General features: G+C 37.3%; 1 protein-coding gene across 15 annotated transcripts in view; it reads left to right on the top strand.

Moving 5' to 3' along the window:
- The window catches only part of CDK8 (cyclin dependent kinase 8), a 90,545-nt gene that overhangs the window by 51,192 nt on the left and 19,260 nt on the right, over nt 1–20,093 (top strand). For 13 of the 15 annotated variants that reach the window (XM_074815965.1, XM_074815966.1, XM_074815957.1 and 10 more), the window contains 2 exons: nt 16,311–16,368; nt 19,159–19,290. In XM_074815965.1, the coding sequence (XP_074672066.1) occupies nt 16,311–16,368; nt 19,159–19,290 (190 nt within the window). Of the gene's footprint in view, nt 1–2,011; nt 2,559–16,310; nt 16,369–19,158; nt 19,291–20,093 lie in introns of those variants that run through there. The other 2 variants (XM_074815970.1, XM_074815971.1) reach the window with 2 other exon arrangements.

Raw genomic sequence — 20,093 nt, 5'->3', positions numbered from 1 at the left:
TGCAGCTATTGGACTTCATCCTTTACTCGAAGTTCTTACTCCACACTAAAAATAATCATAAGCAGAGGACTGGCCATAGATCTGTTTTCATCAATCTGCAGCCTCAACAGCAAGAGAAAAGGAAAGATGGACTTTGCAGCACACTTGGAAGATTTCAAGTAATGGGCTTAAAATAGAGGTCCCTTAGCATGGTACAGCAACTTCTACGCCATGCCTGTTAGCATTTAAAAGTGCATCATTAGTATTAGTTTGCAGAATCCTCTGTCAGCTAAGTGATTTGGTAACATCACCCCTCCACTGGTTTTGTGTGGTGACAGTAAGATTAGTCTGCAATTTAAATTAAAAATAAATTTTGCACTGAAACTATTTGAGTGCTCACGTGGTGCAGCAATGCTTACAAACATACCACCACCCCACAAAAAAAACCCCCAAACCACCCCCAAACAAAAAAAAAAAAAAAGAAAAAAAAAGAGGAAATCTCACAGCTCTTACTTGTAGTACTGCAGCTGAGACACTAGGATGAAATGCTTTTTGTTCCCAAATTTTCAGACTAAATTCCCTGGCCTGTCTCTTTGTGCGTGGTGTGAGTGGGTGCTGAACAGATGAATTGCAATTTGGCAAGCCAGATATGGAAGTGGGTAACACAGTGCTGAGCTCCAGCTTCCCATTTCTGTCCTCCTATCTCTTGCCGAAGGAATTACAATCTCTTAGCCTTTGTCAATAACAACATCCATGTCCTAGTTAGTCTGGGATTGTGTTGCTGTGGATGTGACCGATTGCAAATTAGCGCTAGCACAGGATACTGCAGTCTAACGTGTTTCTAGTGTGCAGCTCAGCTAAACTGCTGCTGTGGGACGAGCACTGTGTTTTAATAAGCTTTCAGGCGGACAAGCTTTAATACAGTTGGAATGCTGCTTCCTGGGACCTGGACTGTTCCCAAGGATACCTGCTGCCAGGTTTGGGATTAGTGGGAACATTAAAGATGCTCTTTTAACAATAAATGAGGAGTAGCCACTGCCAGGGTGGTTTTTTGTTGACAACATCTTAGTCACTTTCCAGGCTCTGGCTGTGAATCACTTAAGTATGCGCTTTAGGCCAAGTTAAATATATGGAACTTTTACCCTGGTAATTTACCATTTTCCACATTAGTGCTCTTGAATCCAAAAATGTACCCCTTGTCAATATTCAAGAATTACTTCAGAAATACAGGAATGCCCTTTGGTCCTGCTCTAGTGCTTACAAAACTGTGGTCATTTGAAGGAATGAGCGTAAATGCTTAAATGGTAGGAAAAGCTGTGCACATTACTAGAAAAGTTAGCAGCTTTTAAAAGCAGGGTGGTCTTCTACCCTGTTTAAGTATATGAACAGATAATAGGCATTATTTCTCAAAAGATATTGACATGACTTACTGGTGTTTTGCTTTCAAAGGAGAAAAAAAACCTCAACCCAAACCCGATCACTATTTTGGTTGTCAGCAGTTGCATTTCCCAAGATTTTTGTTTCCAAGGCATTTTTCATTATGTAAGTGTGTGGTTTCATGAGATCACAAAAGAACAATGTGTCTGGCAGAACCTTGTTTTCTTGCATAGGCTGTAATAACATGCTTTCCTGTGAGTTGTAATTTACTATAATTCTAAATATTCTATAGTTAAAATAACATTATCTATTGTTTCTTAATGCTTCTATTTACAGGGAACGTGACTACTCCCTTGCCTGCCTTTCTGAGCATTTTCTTTATGTCTTGAAAATTTAATTTAAACTAGTAACTAATCAAAGTGAAAAAATGATCAGAAGATACTGCAAAACTGAGTATTTGATGCTCACGCCAGTGACTTTTCAAAAAAAACCCCAAAACAACCCAGAAAAGCAACCAAAAAAATCCAGAGAAACTTTCCTGTTTTTTAAAGAACTGCTGTGCAAATGAGAATCCATTGGCTTGCTTTCTTCTTGGACATTGTTGTTGGCAGTGGCCTGTTAGGTCAAGCTCTTAATTGAGTAATGTCTGTCAACTTTGTACAAATGCAGATTTGAAGCTAGAAATACAGAGTATATTGCTGCAGTACTACCAGCTTTCCAATCGGAAAAGTAGAAGGCATACTGCTTAGAGATCTCTGAATTCACTGTAGAGAAGCCTATAGAGATACATAAAATCATGTGCTTCATATAAGCAAATCATTGTGCGACCACTCTCTCCCTCTCTTTAAAAGGTCATAGCAATCAGGGGAGGTTCCTGAGGGGAAAAAAGCAAATGTCACTCCAATCTTCAGGAAGGGCAAGAAGGAGGATCAGGGAAATTACACGCCAGTCACTCTTGCCTTGATCACTGGGAAGATGATGGATCAAATTCTCCTGGAAGCCATTTCCATACATTTGAAATACATGATTTGGAGTAGTCAGCATGGATTTATGAAGGGGAAATCATGCTTAGCCAACCTGAAAGCCTTCAATGACTAGCTTGATGGATGGGGGAAGAGCAGTGGATGTTCCTTACTTTAGTAAGGCTTTCAACACTGCATCCCATAACATCCTTGTAGACAAACTGATGAAGTACAGGCTAGGTAAGTACACAGTGAAGTGAGGTGGACTGAACACTGACTGAGTTGATGGGCTCCAAGTATTGTGATCAGTGCCACAAAGTTGAGCTGGACACCAGTCACTAGTGCAGTGTTCCATGGGCTGATATCGGGTTCAGTGCTGTTTAACGTCATCGTGAATAACCTGGACTGTGGGACTGAGCACACCTTCAGTGAATTGGCAGATGATTTCCAGAGATGCCTTCCAACCTCAGTCATTCTGTGAATGTTTTACATCTTCATCATTTGATCTGCCTTGAAAAATTCAGTTACTGTTTTTACAAAATCTGAAATCCAGCTCATGACAAATCAATAGAAGAGAAGCTGGAGGGGGGTGGGGGATGTGGGTGCAGGTGTGAGTAAGAAGAATATGAAAGATCAAATAGCTTATGTGGAATAAGGAATGATATGAAGAAAGCAGTGAAATACAAAGCCTTTGCAGTGAAGGAAGACATTTTTGCAATGTATCTTGACTGCAGCATGATGAGAGGGAGGACATGGTGCCATTTTCTTTTCCTGAGGAAAAAAAAATATGTATACCTGAAAGTTTTTTTGAAAGTTGTGTGGTCATAAAATGAAAGCTATATTTCTACTGGATCATCAAATTGTAACCAGCTTTGGGTATGAAATGCTTCTGTGACCACATCTCTAGAAAGAGATACCTGAGTCTTGAGAGATTAAAAAACTTGTCAGTTCTACAAGATTAAACTATATGGAGGTTTGTATTTTTAGACCTTCCTTTGGTTAGTCCTGCATCTCTTATTCTTAGCTGGATTACTATTTCTGTTGTGCTAAAGCACTGAAATCAAATGGAAAAGATAAACCAAAATACTGTATTCAGTCTACTTCTCCAGTTGTATTTGGGTCTTCATTGCAAGACTTCCTGGTGATTTTGTAAATTGGCCATATTTAAAGATAGTGAACAGATTTTTTAAATTAATAGGCCACTTCCATTCAAGCAATCCTTGAATATGAATATAATCTTTCATAGCTTTTTACAGGTTGATCATCTTTAATCTCAGATCTTATAAGCAAGTGCAAGGTCATTTAACAAGTTTTAAGTAAGGATTGTAAAAGGATAGAGTAAAAATCCAAGATCTGTGATAACAAATGAGATCTAGAGAGACACCTGAACATAATTTTTATCCAAGGAACCAGTGTTTAGCAAAAATGGGAAACCAATCCTAAAAGTTCTTGATAATCTTTTATCATACAATACTGTTAGATTCCTCTTTATAGTAAGATGGAGTGCTGAGTAAGGGAACGTTTGGTAGATGGTTTGCAAGTAACTTACAAGTAGAAAGCTTGTTTATAAACTTGATTCAAATGAAAACAGAGGTGCAAGGAAGGGTCAGAAATCTCACTATTTCAAGAACATTTTCCAAATCCATCTCTCTTAGACTACTGCTTTTATTCAGAGCCCCATTTACTTGCTTGTCAAGTCCAACCTTATGAGTATCATAAAGATGAGAAAGTTTTTTTAGCCTTTCATTATCTTCTGCAGGTGTTTCCAAAAGGTCTGACTACCAGTTTGTCTGGTGTACTGTGTTTTGTTTGTTAGAACCTGCACTTAGTTTATCAATAACTTTCTTGCTTCTTAGCTCAGTATTTCTTTTCCATAAATAATTCTCAAAATAATTAATTCTCTGCAGTGATAAAAGCCAAGTCCCATGACCTTGTCTTTTACAACTGGCAGTGATACTGGCAACACTTTTTTTTCTCTGTTCATGAACATAATCTTGTTTTGAAACTACAGTAAACACAATCTTTCTCCGAAGTTTAAACGAAGGTCAAGGTGGAACAATGTATATATTATTAGAAGAGCTTTGCTAATTTACCTAGCCAATAATGTGACCAAACCTAGGCAGACTTGCTCTTAGACTGTTATTGCCTAGAAGAAATATAGGTAAGTTTCTGAATTTGGAGTTCCATAGGCAGTGAAGACTTCTGCATCAAAGAAGTACAAGGTGCAAAAAAGAAATTGAAAAAGTAGGGCTGCTTATTTAACCACCAGATGCCCTAGGGACAAATGAGTACAACACAGATGATTATTTGGAGACGTGAAATTACATTACATGATTATTGACATTTTAGTGAGATATTTTTCACTTACCGACTGCAGAACTGTCAGACATGAGAAGCAATGGAAACAGAGTATTTTTTCCTGACTTTTCTATGTCAGTGTAAAAGAAATAATTTTTAAACTGTGATCTCGGACCAGTTAACAGTGAAGAACTGTTGCAAAAGGGGAACTGCAAATTTTAGGCTGAAACTAACTTGCAGTTTTTTCTTCATATGGCTATAAATGCTGTTGTGAAGAGTACTGCTTTTGTTTTCTTTCCCCTCCTCCTTTCCCCTCCTTCTCCTAGAGCCCTTCAGTGCTAGATAGAATGATTTGGGACTGATCTTTATAACAATTTACATCTTTACCTTACAGGGTATCAAATCAAGGCAGGCCTTTTCAGTGACTTTCACCAAGAATTAATGTAATTGTAGTGACTTTTGAGAAGTTTGTCCTTATTTGGTGGAACATATATTTAATAACAGTACCAGAAACACGTGTGTCCACGTATTGCCTACTGACTTCTAAATTGAAAACAAGATGGTGCTTTACAGTTTTAGATAGGAGAAATACCATTGCTACTACAGTCTTTAGGAAAAATAGCTGAAAAAATGCAAATGGTGTTACATGTTCCACAAGAAAAAACCTTTATGTTGGTCTACTGATACTGTGTCGTCATAGCCTGGCAGCTTAAGGAGACAAAGCTTACCTGGGTAAGCCTGTTTGTTGCTAGTTCCCCCAAGTAACCTTTATATCTGTTATATTATATTTCAGATATATTTGGTAAAAAGATATGGTATCAAACCAGTCGTATTCTTTCAAATTTCATGAAAAGCAGATGCCAAATAGAGGATGATGTGTGTTCTGAGAGAAATGCATTGAGAGTTGCACCAGGGCCATTTCAGTTTGACTTGTCTGTGCTCTGAAGACAGTGGTTCACTGATCAGTTATAGTGCATGCTTCTCTCCACTGGCCCTGTATGCTTGGTCATCAGAACAGATAGGAGGTGGGAAAGGAGCTTGAGGATCCTGGATATGGGAAAGAAAGGCATAGGAGGGAGCTGGAATATGTGCAGTGAGAAATGAAGGAGGAGGATCTAGGACTTAGATGCTGAGGACCTGGGCTTCAAGAGCTGCAGCCATCAGAGAACACCTTGTCTTAAGATACTCCAGACTGAAAGATTCCATGATGAGAAAGAGTGAATTAATACATGAAGTATGTGAAAGATTTTTTTAAATCATATATATTTGTTGTTTTTCAGTGAAGGCTTTTGACAAAGATTTCATATCTTTGTTTTTTACTGAAATTATTGAAACCTCACAAGTGCCCTTTACCCCTTCCCCAAGAGAATAAGGGCTGATCAGACTGTAATATCTTGATGCCTATAAGATTAAATTTGCCAAACTTACTAATAAATCCAGTTAACTACAAAGAATGCTCAAAAAGGCACTGCCTATTTAAAATTGTATGCTATGTATCTCTTCTGCATGATCTCTAAATGTATGGAGAGTCCTATAGCAGAGTGATTTCACTGGAGGCAGGAGGTATATGTAGCAAAGCGGAAAGCTGAATAATTGGAAATTTTTTTGTAGGAAAATTACATGTCATATAAAAGCATTTAGAAAAATGCATAGGTGTTACCCAAGTAGCATCATGTTGAACCAGAAAATGTCAAGGATTTTTGTGATGAATGTTTTAATAAGAATGTGTCAAATAAAGAAAATAATAGAATCATAGAATGGTTTGGGTTGGAAGGGACCTTAAAGATCATCTAGTTCCAATGCCCCTGCCATGGGCAGGGACACCTTCCACCAGACCAGGTTGCTCAAAGCCCCGTCCAACCTGGCCTTGAACACTGCCAGGGAGGGGGCAGCCACAGCTTCTCTGGGCAACCTGTTCCAGTGTCTCACCACCCTCACAGGAAAGAATTTCTTCCTTATATCTAATCTAAATCTACCCGCTGCCAGTTTAAAGCTGTTACCCCTTGTCCTATTACTACATGCCCTTGTAAAGAGTCCCTCCCCATCTTTCCTGTAGGCCCCCTTTAAGTACTGGAAGGCTGCTATAAGGTCTTCCTGGAGCCTTCTCAGCTCTAGGCTGAACAACCCCAACTCTCTCAGCCTGTCTTCATAGGAGAGGTGCTCCAGTCCCCAGTCATCTTTGTGGCCTCCTCTGTACCAGCTCCAACAGTTCCATGTCCTTATGATGGGGGCCCAGAGCTGAACCCAGTTCAGTAAGGGGTTTTTTCTAATATGGAGAAGTGGTTTTGGTGGGATATTTTTGGTCCACATATTGCTTACAAAAGGAATACCACTCAAGTTTCATGTCAGTGTACATGGTGCTTTGTTATTTCTGACTATATGAGGAAAATTGGACTGTTAGGAGATTCTGAAAGGTTTACTCAAATACATTACTTGTGAAGTTGTAGGAGCTCCTTGTGAAAGTTGCCTTTATTGTTTAACTGTCCAAAAGACTTGAGGTTTCCTTTAATGGTTCTTTATGAAGCAACTTTCACCAGTGTTCAGAGATGTGGTGCTTTGAAAATCTTTAGTCAGCTACCCAAAATTGTCTGACAGCTGAGGAATCCCATCACTTCATGTGTGCTGAACTTGGCATTTTCAGTCAGTCAAAAATTTATTTAGTAGTTGTTACTGCAGCAATCTCAGAGTCCATTTATACTGCCTTTGCAAAGGCTTCAGAAGAGAAAATAAGCTGTTTGCAAAAGGAATGTGCATTAAAACCTGTGTGAACTCCATTCTATCGTACAGTACAAAAAACAGGAGAGCAGGGGAGGAGAAGCAGCAACAGGATGTAGCCGTTTGTATGTATGGAAAGATGGTCAGATGACCACTGTCTTCATAATAAAAATTAAGATTTGGAAGTCTATATTTCTATTTTTTATTGAAATATTAGAAAATATCCTGGTTTCAGTAGCTGAGGATTTTTGAATACTGCAAAGGAGATACTTTCCTAGCAAGTGTAGTTATTCTTATCATTCTATCTTGAAGTTCTGCACTTTTCAGAAAGCAGGATGCCCCTGTGCAGAACTAGCATTCTTTATATAAGGAGGGCTCATTCCTTAAGGTGCTGATTTGTGAAATTCGGATTTGGTAAAATACTTTTGCTATTCCTTTTTTTCAAGCTTAGAAATATTTTGACTTTTTAAAATTCCTGGGTGTTTAAGTAGATTGATAACTGAAGTAGAACGATGTAATGAGAATTATATGGGTGTAATATAAGCAGTATATTTAGGAATAGAATTCATATACAGATACCTGATACATAGATAATTTTTATATCTGTGTATATATATGAGGATTTCTGAAGTAGTTTGTATCTGTTTTTATCTTTTTAATAGCAACAGTCTTGCCTGAATTAGGTGAAACTTTGGGGATGTAAATAAATCTGTAGCTTTAAACTTGTTCTTTTGTTACTAGCCTGTTTTTTCATGGGCTGGCTTTCCAAGATGGTCAGATATCTCTGATTATGGTGCTGGAAAAAGAGTAATGTAAGTAATCCTTCACTGTTTGAAGGCTAGCTCAGTCATCTCAGTGCATTGCCACACAGTAACGATAGGTAAACTGGCTGAGTCATATCCAGATATAGAAATACAAATAGAGGTAAGACTTCTACAGAGGAAAGGCATTCTAGAAACTTCAGATCTAATGCCTATTGTAAAGGTAATGAGCTGTACTAGCCAGACGGAAAAAGTATGAACATAACTTTTGGTTCTGACATGAGAGGTGTGGAGGACTAGAAACTCTTTGATCACAAATATACCTTTGAAGTAAGATTAGTCAATAAAAACCCTGCAGTAGGATTTAGTAAAAATGCGAGAGTATGATTTTAGAAACACGTAGGTACAGTTTGCAGTTTAGTTTTGTTGGGTTTTTTTAATACTAAATACCTTAAGTTTGTGGTAAAGTTATGACTGCATAAAATGCTGTGGAAGATAGGGATATAAATTGTTCAAAATACAGGAAGTAGCCATAATAATTGTTTTGTCTGCATCTTCCTGTAAACAGAAAATGCAATGATCTGTATGAATTATCTATACTTATAGAGGAAAAGTTGAAAAGATGAGAAAACAGTCCTTTGATTAACACTAAATCTGAGCTGTTTCAAAGTAGCTTGTGAAAAATTCACCTCATAAATAGGGCAGACTTACCCGTATAAAAGCTTGCTCTGTATGGACTTCCAACTTGCTCTGAACACGAGTGACACAAAACATAATCTTTGGGGCATTGTTTGAAATACCGCGTTTGTTATGTACACAAAGGTGCTTTAACAAGTAAGCATGAGCAAAGCCCAGGCAACCACTGAAAAGTGCATAGTAATAAATTTCATAGGCTTTTCACCTTTTTTAATTTTTCTTCATCCTGAACAGGAGGAGTTATGTATTAGTCAATACAAGTAGGATGATATGGAAGTGAAGCGAGTATTATTTAAATGAAAAACAAAAATAAAATAGAGCTGTTAAGGAAGATGGTATGGACTACCTACCACAACTGCGTGCACACCAAAGAGTAAATAAGGCAGTTTTCTTCCTTTGTGTGAAAGTATTAGAAAGTATGAGATTACAGTACTGCTGCATGCCTGTCAACCTGCAGAAGCTGCTTCAACAAAGTGAGTGAGCAGAAGTGGTACTCAGTGTTTTTGTTAACCATTCAAAATCCTCACTTGTGAGGCAGAACTCTAAAATGAAAAAGGAGATGGAATTATATCTGGAATAATATAGTACCTAAAAACCAGTATCAGTGCATACTCTCCTCTTGCATTTGATCCTGCTCTGGTATGTCTGCAGCACTCAGAGTCATCCTGACGTAGGGACGGAGTAATTGCTCGTGAGCAAAACCCACAGGAAATATATTTCTGCAAGACTATTTGTTTTAATTTCTTGTTTGCTATTACACTTTTAACTTATGTGTTAAGGATATTTGATATGTTAGATTTTCCTGCTGTAATAATGTTTTTGCCAATGATATCCACCTTTCATTCCTTGGAGACTTAGTACAGAAAGTCACACCCTGCAGCTTGTCCTGATGTACATTTTTAGGGAGTACGAGATTTGGCCTGAAAAATGTAGTTAATTTTTTTTCTTTCATCTTTAATTCCATTCCAATGAAAGTGATAGAAGAGCCTGTGTATTAGGCTATGTACAGCCTTTAATAAGTTACATTGCCCCAAGTTGGCAGTAACTGAGTGACAGCAACGGAAGAAAATTTTTGGAGTGTGTTCAGAGCATAAAAATGTAATAGTGAGGCCAACAGTTTTCATCATGCTGAAACAGAGATAAAATATGGTGACAATAACTAGCAGAAGGCCTCCCTGGCATAGATATGGCATCCCTCTATCTTCTATCATACCCAAATACTTTCTGTACTTTTAAAATTTTTGAGCTGTGTGTGCTTTGATAATTTAGGGTTTTGTTTTTGACTGCTACTGGTAATTTTAATGGTTCCTGGTTTTAATAAAAAATTTATTTAGATGCTTGATTTATTTTTTTAAACAGTTCTGAGATGTTCTTTATAAGATAATTAACAGGAAGTAAATTAAAATAGATTTTCTTAATTTTCCAGTGCTCTTCACAATTCATGTGTTTTTTAATTAAAAAGAAAACTTTAATATTTAGATTTAATACATGTTGAGTTCTGTGGAGCCATTGTTTTCACCAGTGTTTGTGGTGGTCTTTTGGTGATAATTTTTTTAAAGCCCAAAATCAGTTAATAAACACAGCTGAAATTATCTTAATTGTGAATGCACATCTTTGAATTCAAGGAAATAAATTAACTTCAGAAAAGTGCTGATACTATCATTTCAGTATGGTTGTATTGACACTTCCATTGTGCTAGAGTACTATTTAGCCTTGAAGTAGTCAGTTTTGTTCAAAGTGGAAAGAGAATTGAATTATTTTCTTTAACCATAAAATGTTCAAAAAAAGTCAGTTCCAATCCCTAAGAATGCAATAGGGGAGCATCCCACCTTGATAATAAGGAAATGTTTTGGGTTTATGTTATGATTACTTGAAGATCAACAACTTAAGACAAATGTACCTTAAGAAGCATAAATGTTTTGTGAGTCATAGACCCTGAGATGGGGTACCAATTTTGCAAGGCTAGCTGAAGGCTTGTAGGTTTTTGCTGCACAGTTTTTCTTGTCAGAGGACCTAACTGCGAAGTGATAAACCACATCAGTATATTAAGATTTCTGCTGCTATGTCATGAAAGTGTTCTTCCAAGCAGGCTACAACTTGGTAAGCCCTTGCAGTTGTCTTTCAAAACCTTTTTGATTTTTATTTTTTTCCACGCCATTGAATTACAAACCTCACAGCAAGACGTTTTTAACTTATTTGTGTTTCATGCTTTTTAGGCACTTTCTCACACACAGCTGAAGAAGTTGAATTTTTTTGTGTGATTGTAGGGTTGTGCATTTGAATCTGTTCCTGTATTGTTTAATATAATACTTTGAAGTCTAAAACTTAAAAAGTCATTCATTCTAAATCTTAATAGAATCACTGTCGGGGCCATGATTGCAAAAGCAAAATAATTTAGGGATGAAAGCGCTTTGCTTAGTATTGTTCTTTTAAACTGCTTTTTAAAAATGAAAAACAATGTTATACTTTTTTTCAGTTATCTTGGCTTATCACAGGTAGAAATGGGTGGGATGGCCGGTTCTGAAAATTGGTGGCACAGCCATTAACAATGCGCAAATACTAGTGGTTAACAAAAGTCACTGGTGTGACTCACCCCATCACTGTGAACCCTCTCCTGAGTAATGTTTTAGTAGCCAAACTCTTAAGTATGGTATCATCCAAATTAAATTGGTTAGGATGGCACTAAAACCTTATTAAAAGGTGCATTAAAATGGAGGTATAAAGAGGGTGAGTGTGTTCATGAATATACATGGCTCTACTGCAAACATTTAAGTGGGGGGAAAAAGGTACCATTTACATTATAATACCATAATTCAAATTAATTTTGGTTAGTCATTGATAGGTATGTTTAAAATCGTCCTTTGGAAACTAATGACTAGTAGCCTAGTAGCAAAAACTATGTGGAGTAGTAGTTCCTACAGACCTGGTTTGATGCTAAAAGTACTAACTATCAAGGGTCACAATGGCTAAGCTGTCCAAAAATGTCAGTTTTTTCGGTCACTGCTTTGGTGAGTAAAACTTAGTGGAAGAGCATGAGAAAATGCCCTGTGATTTCCAGATACCTAGTATGTGGACACAGAATAAGTAGTCGTCTCCCGCTTGTATGAATGACTTGCTGTGAACAACAGGAATGCTGTCTTTGATATGATCACATCTCATCAAGACATAGATTTGTCTAATTTTCATGTTATTTGCATTTTTATCTTCAAAATAGAAAAACAGATAAGTTCTAAAGTCTGAGTTTCCCCTCTGAATAAACACAAACATTTTCAGCATATGTTAAGAAGCAATATGCGACTGCAATGCTTCTTCAAATGTAACAATTAAAAAAAAAAAAAAGGAAAAAAAAGTATCAGTCCTGCAGAAAAGGTGTGAAGAAAATGCATGACTTGTAACCTTCACATGAGTCAATAGCCTTACACAGTGAGGTGAAACAAGATACCATAGTGGGATTGTATAAAGTAGAAGATGCTATACAAGGCATGTAAAACAGTCCCTCCTCTATATTTAGCATTAGAGCAGTGTGTAATTTGGGCCACTCAAGTTCAAACAAATAAGTGGCCCAAGGTAGAACAGCTAGAAGGAAGCAAGAAGACTGGTTGTGTATCCAGAAAAAATAACTGACTAGGAAACACTGAGCAGAAGAGAGTCCTTTTAATCTAGGTGATAGGACTGAAAAGAGATGTAGAACTTCAGAAGTGTAACAAGCCCTTGCAGTGAAGGAGTGGTTGTCTCCTCTTTCTGCTGATGTGTAAGAGAAGAGCAGTGGGAGTAACCTCATTTGTTGTGCTAGAAGAAAAGGAAAAACACTGCAATAGAGAAGAGTGAGAGAGTGGATTGCCTGGGAAATTGCGCAGCCTTCGTGATAAGAGACTTTAGGGTAAACAGAGCAGCATCACGTGTCAGGTCAGGCAGATGGATGAAGGTGACCGCCTGAAGTTCTTTATAGACCTATGAACCTGTCAGTATAGCCTCTGTTTTTTTAGCTCCTTTTTTTGAAATTAACCTGCTGCTTAGAATTTCTGTTTGCACTTTGCAAATAATGATTAAATTAGAAGTACCTGAAAATATTTCAGTGAGGATCTTTGTTCTCTCTTCAGTAGTAATAGTGATTAAATGCACAAGATTAGGATTTGTCTAGGAATCACACAAGGAGTCCTACAAAGCCAGATTTAGGACAAGATAAGATTTAGTGCTGTGCCATGGTCACAAGGCAATTCTTCCATGAGAATGAATTATTCCCCTGCTGCTGAGGCGGTTGTGGAGGAGGGTGATTCTTCTTAAATTTTGTTCTATGGGGCTGTCAAAAAGTTGTTTTGTTGGTCTCTGAAGTACTCAGCTGTACATGGCTGCATGGCTCTTCACATTCGGTTTAGGGTCATAACAGCTTTCTCATTTGCATTTGTCTGGCATGAGCAAATTATTTTTACTTGACAGCAAAAGTAAATATGTCTCAGAACAAAAATGAGTGACTAAAGTCAATCATTTGTAGTTATAAAAAAAAGAGGTGTTTTCAGAACACAATGTAAAGATTTTTTTTCTTCACTTGCTCAGCCCAGGTGATTTGAATAAGCACTTTAAACTTTCATTTTCTCTGGATAATTAAAATTAAATCAAAATTTAACAAATTTGACTGAACTTTGTAAAAATTTCTCCCTTCTGTTTCTAATTACTGCTTATTTTACGTTGTGAATAGATTTCTAATGGCCAAAGAGACAAATCTGGGGAGTTGGTGTTTTTTGTGTTGTTTTTTCAGATGGTGGACTTGAGTCAAAGATACCTAACAAGAATCGCTGACCCACGTTTTGACTTTTGTTAGAGGACTTGAATGTTTTTCAGTGAGTCCTCAAAATGCTTATGGTTTAGGGACACCAATACTGCCCCTATATTGCTTTCTGGTAGATAGCCCCCTACTGAATTTAAATACTGATTAATGGCCTTGTTTGGAAAATTCTTTCAACTAATAATGTTGTTCCAGGCTACTAATGCAATGATTTAGGAATGGGAACCTTCAGAATGAGACCTCAGATTTTAAATTTAGGGGTTTTTTAATCTTTAACTGTTATGATGTATCTTTACAGTGATGTGACTATATAAATATTTTTGTCTGTAGTAAGCTTTTTCTGTTTCAGAGCTGTTTCAGTGAAGGGCCTTTGACTCTAGAAAGAGGTGAACTGTGAATGGTTATTCCAGATTGATTTAGGATTTTATTTTGTGGCTCTAGAAGACTCCTACACGGATTTCTAAATTGTCTGTATTTTTAAATGTTTTCTGTAAATCCTGAGAGGAAAAAAAAAAAGAAAATCTGAGTGTGAATCAAGCTGTTGCTACTTATTTTGCTAACCAGTACTGTTTCATCTCTTTGTGCTTTCTCTTCTCACCTGTGCCTACCTTGAATTTAGGGTAGAAGATCTTTGGGGCAGGAATTGTTACCCAGTGATGTGCTGATTAATCATCTGGCATAATGGAGTCTTTGGGTGAATATGGCTCCTTGTCCCTATCAAAATCCAAATAGTAAAATATTTTAAGGTAGAAACATCCTGAGGATGTTACAAGCAGTTTTGTAGAGTATTATCAACCTGTGAAGATACAGGGGTGGAAGTTACACTTTAGGTCAATGTATTATTTATCTGAAAAAATTTAGTTCCTCTGTAATGTATCATTAACTCTACTAAAAAATATTAATTAGGCATGTAGCTTATTAACACCCCAGATACATTGAAGCAGCTTTTGTAGAAGATATGCATATTTTCTCTTTGAGTCACAGTGTAGCAATAGAGTGGTTTATGTGGGGAAATTATGTGTTTTCTTACCTAGCAGTTTGAATTGCGTTAAACTTCAACATTAACTCTGAATTTAAAGATTTATGCTGCTTGTTTATTTCTAGGACTTTTCTAGAAACAATCAAAATTGAATGCTTTGTGAGCTGTGTGCCCACATACTGCACATTATTTTATGTTGAAGCAGTACTTACCTTGAGTGTATGCCTTTATTAAATAAACAAAAAACAAAAAACTGAAACAAACCACTAAAACAAAAAGGGGTGGGGGGGGGAGACACAAGTTCTTCTGCATATCACTGAGATAATGCAACACAAGTTGAATTTGTTGTTATTGCTGTTGGAAAGATAATGGGATATATCTTACCTTTTTGATCACAATAACATTTTCTTCTGTCTTTAACCTGCTCTCAGGGAAGAGATGCAACACCTCAAATTCCTTTTATATGTTTTGTACATGGATTATACCATTTCAGAAATCCATGTTGGAGCCTTTCATAAGCAGTAGTGATTAAGTTTCTCAAGGAAATTTTTTTCTGGATTATTAATTTTTTGCACCTTGTTTTACACAGTATGAATTACTGCTAGATCAATATCAAATTATGGTCTTTTGTGTCTTTGAATGTGTTTACACCGGAGTCTGATAGATTCAGGAAGACTTGAGAATTTCCTAGGATACGTGTTTGGTAAATCACACCAAGATATTGGGATTTATTATATTAACTTTTAGGTAGCCTAAACCATCTTGCTGGGGTACTTTTTTCTTCAGATCGATTTAAACTGGGAAAGCAAAGCAAGAGCTATGACTCAGCCTTATTATAATTCTTACAGTTCACAACTGAATAGGAGCCCCAGTTTTGTCCAGGATTTACAGTATGAATGGGTGTCTAAATCACTCCATTTCAAAACAAGTCTAGTATACATTTTTAGCTTTAGTTGTGAGTTTCCTGACTTTTTTCCCTCAAAATACGCACTGCAGGTTTGATTTATATAAAGTGTTAGTACTTGAGGAATCTTCTGACTGCAGATACGAAGACTGGATTATGAGAAACAGTATGGCAGAAAATGTAGGATTAAGAACTGAGTGGTTATGTTTCTAACCAGCTGAACTCTGGCTCAGTTCTCTCTCTCCCCAGCAAAAGAAAGAAAGGGAAGATGGAGAGAAATATAATGTAAAGGCAATGCTTTCCAGTTTTGCACGTGTCTGAATTAGTATGCACTTGTAAATAGGAATAATTTAGATTATTTTCTTCGATACAAAGTGATATGGTAATGTTTAATCTGTATCTCAGGTATTTTTTTATGTAAAACGTGTCTGCAAATGTGCCTAATGACCCTGGGCAAAACATGTTGTAGAGCTGGCTTCCCGTCCCTGTGCTGGGGGTGCAGGTGGTGGGTGGCAATGGGACTGCCTCCTACCAAAAAGATCTAGGGAAATTTTGGTAGAAATCTCGATGGCTCAGTGACTGCCAGCTCATGCGGGTTGAGGACAGACAGCAGGGTGTCAGTTAGGGAGCATGGTGCTGGAGCATGGAAACACTGAAAGGAAACATAAGGAAAATGCAGTCAGGGAGAGCTTGTGTCTGGGTCCTTGTAGAGCTTTACTGTGACAGAGAAACTTGTCATTTTTATCAAAACAAAGTTGGTTTAAAACTGGCAAAACAAAGCTTAACTAACTTTTCAGAGACTAATGTTTAGGTTTATCGTGGTATATGTATTGTATATTTATTTTTTTTTCCACAGAAACCTGCTAATATTTTAGTTATGGGTGAAGGTCCTGAGCGAGGAAGAGTAAAAATTGGTATGTTTATATCTTTGATAAGTCCCAGTGTAGCATTTAAGTTAGAATGTTCTGAAGGTGCAGTTGTACCACCTAAAGTAGTCACTGTAATACTAGTATGTGCCTGGGCACATTGCCTAAATGCTGTTTTCTGAGTGACTGGCTTCTTGATATTAGCCCCATGCACCAGTTCTGACGATGAAATGCTGTAGCCTCATCAATGAAAAGTGGAAAATGTCATTATATTTTGTTTACATGGGTGTTTGTGTGGGGTGGGGGATTTTGATATGGGGATAAAGATGAGAGTTAGCTAGGGGAAAGGAGGAGAAAGAAACGGGATTTTTAAATTTCCTCCATTTACCCCTGTAATGCCATGACATTATCTTGCTGCTGCTTATAAAATCTAAATAGGGAACTACTCATTATTGCAAACCTTAAATTTTATAATGGAATCAAAGGTGGCATTTAGCCTACAAAATGTTTGTGAAAGAGTAGACAGGTCCCTTGGAGATGAATGCAAGGGATCTTAAAGTCCAGAAAACACAGTAATCCAACCAAAATGCTTAGTGAGAACTACTGCTAAATGCTCTAACTGTGGTGTACCCGGGTAGGAAGGACCCACACTTTCCCCACTATTGTAATGTTTTCTGGTGGGAGTTACTGTTCACAGTGAGAGGATAATTTGTAGAACTTCAATTGTTTTAAATTAAAGTAAATAAATAAATAAAAATTAACTGTAGTCTAACAGTAATAAGCTATACCAGGCTGTGCTTTAGTGTGGCAGTGCTTTGATAGCAGACTGCTAATGCACAGCCAACTTAGATTTGTTATGGTAACGCAGCCCTGTTTGGAAGGGGTTTTTTTTAAAGCTAGTTCATCTTTTTCACTTCCCTCTGGCTTTCTTTTATGAGATTATTCTTCTGCATTGTTACTCTGTACTCTTACTGTTTTGTTTATCTGAACTATATTGTTAATCACTAGTATAATGATTTGGGATAGGATTTTCCTGGAGCGTTCAGTGCTGCTCTAGTTCTTCCCTCGCCCTTTGAAATCCAAGAGGCAGATGGGCCAGGGCTGAACACTTCTGCAGATCCTACCCTGAAAGTTTTTAATGCCCTTCCGAGGTTTAAGGTTCACAGTAGAGATAGAGGTCTTCTCTGTACAAAACAGGTACAGCATGGACAGCGGAAGGGACAATTTCTTCCTATTACCTTATTCTTCATGGAGCAGTTGCTTCCAAAATTGAGAATGTAGGTCATCCTCTGGGCACATTCACTTTCAACTGTGGTGGTGATACTTGCTGTACACAACTACTTGCTAGTAATTGCACATAGACCACCCATTTATTTCTTAATTTATAGTTTTGAATCAATTTGGGAATAACTTAGAGCACAACTAAATTTAGTCAGACTCTGTTAATGGACAGGTGAAAGATTCTGTATCGGACCACCAGTCCTCTGAGCCATCCATTCCCAGCAGGGGAAGAGTGGGGGGGGACCCTGGATTTCTAAGTGTGTTATCAAAATGTAGATTTTTTTTTTTTTCCTTACTTTCTTAAGATACTACCACAGCAGGAAAAGAATGCAGAAGTTATACCCATACCAAGGGCTTCCACTTTTCCAGTGTAACTAATTTTTCTAAAAAATACATAACTGGTATTTAACTTAAAATAATTTTATAGGCTTTTTGTGTCATTTTGAGTCATAAATTCACTTTCTGCCAACAATTTTCCTTATTTTTCAGAGTTACTAGTGACTTGATCATATCTTGAGTAATCGATATTTTAATGTAGAAAACTGTAAAATGTTTCTCTTTTTAAACGCAATAAAACAACCATAAATAGGAATGCATATGATAAAAAATTATTAAGGATTGTGTAGTCAAGTTAGAGACCCATATTTACAGTGCAGTTTTCCCTCAACCACTGAGCTATAGCATGTAGGTCCTTTTCCCTCAGAATGGCTACTCATCTCATTTCATTCGAGTCTTTCTCAGCATGTGTATATCCCTGCACCACAGAGTCCCTCTGTCTTGGGATTTGGGGAATGGTGGGTTGGGAAAACAATTTGGTGGGAGAAGTTGCATATTTTAGTCTCTGCCCAGTTTTTTCTGTATCACTTATATTTGGTAGTTCAGACAACTCTCTAGGCAGCTGCATACTACCAATTCTAAAATGCAGTTTTTAATGATATAATGCCCCCAAACAGAGTTTTAAAATCACAGCCTAAATGGTATTTAGTACTGGTATCTTGATACTGGAAATACGTCTTGACAGAAAATTAGCAGGGATGCAGATGCTGTAGGCTTAGTTGCTGTTTTTGTGTGAAGGAAATCTTGCTACAGTTAACTTCATGAGGAGGGAGCTTTTGTGATGTGCACGTATGTATTATAAATCATTCTAACCTTTGCAGAACCTGCATTTTGCTCACGTTTAAAATGCTGTTTCTTGAAACATCATCCTGTAATAACACAATGTTTTACTGGAGAATATAGGTAAAATGAGTCAGGATTTACCAGTGTCCTGAGAAGTGAGTTGATGCGCTTTTTCAGAACAATGGTTAATTCTTTGTTCTAAATGGCTCGTGTTAGTAATGATTTATAATGATATACCTTATAGGTGATGACATCCAGTAACTTCTACAAAAGCTTTTAAGAAAATCTGCTCACAGAATTCATATCTGCTACAGTCTGCGTTTGCATTTTATTTAGCAGTGATGGTAGCGCTAACAAGTAAACTCAATCAGTTTGTTTAAAAAAAAATAATTGGTAGTTTTCCTCAAATTTTAAAGCACCTCTCTTTGAATTTTGCAGCTGACATGGGCTTTGCCCGATTATTTAATTCACCTCTGAAGCCTTTAGCAGACTTGGATCCAGTAGTTGTAACATTCTGGTATCGAGCTCCAGAGTTGCTTCTTGGAGCAAGACATTATACCAAAGCTATTGGTGAGTAAATTGGATGAAAATTTACTGTTTTGTTCTTTATGTAAAGTCTACCCAAGCATTGATAAGTAGTGCAAAGGTTTCTTGAAGAAATATTAAAACTTTAACACATTGTTTAGTTTACTATGGTCTCTGGCTATATATAGGAATGAAGTATTTCTGGGTTTTGGCTCCAAATGCCCTGCGATGCAATATAAGTTTTTACGGCTTTCACACAAGACTTTTTAAAATGCTGTTAGAGGCAACATACAGATGCATCTTTGAACTATTAGTATAATCTATATTATGATGACAGTGAGACACAGTGCATGAATTTTATAGCAGAAGTTTTTACCTAGTATAATAAATACAGGAAATAAGGAATGTACAGAATGGAGAATGTATTTGCTGCACTGAAACTAAACTGTAAGTATAAGCTGCATTTTAGCTTCTCTCTGTGGCTTTTTCAAAGCACAAGTGTGAACAGAAATTGCTTGCAGTAATGAGATGTGGTCACTGTCATGTAACAGGCCAGGCTCTGATGCTGCGTCAGGCATATCCAGAAAAAAACAAACCTCAGAGAAGGCAGATGCTGTGAGGATGGCATTAGTTACATCACCTGAATGCTGCAGCCTCCTCGCCACTTAATTCTTACTTGCCAGTCTGAATTTTAACAGCTTCGGTATGGCGTGGTTGACTTCGCTCTGCCAGTCTCTGCTCTTGCCAGTTCAGGGGTAAGGGATCACTGGCGGCAGGAGCCGGTGTGTGCTGTGGCTGTACGACAGGGGAATAGAATAGCCCAGTAGCAGGCCAGGGGGAGGTTCACC

This window comes from Strix aluco, chromosome 2 (genome assembly GCF_031877795.1).
Source record: "Strix aluco isolate bStrAlu1 chromosome 2, bStrAlu1.hap1, whole genome shotgun sequence".
NCBI classification, from domain to species: domain Eukaryota; kingdom Metazoa; phylum Chordata; class Aves; order Strigiformes; family Strigidae; genus Strix; species Strix aluco.
This window is presented reverse-complemented; position numbering and strand designations above follow the sequence as displayed.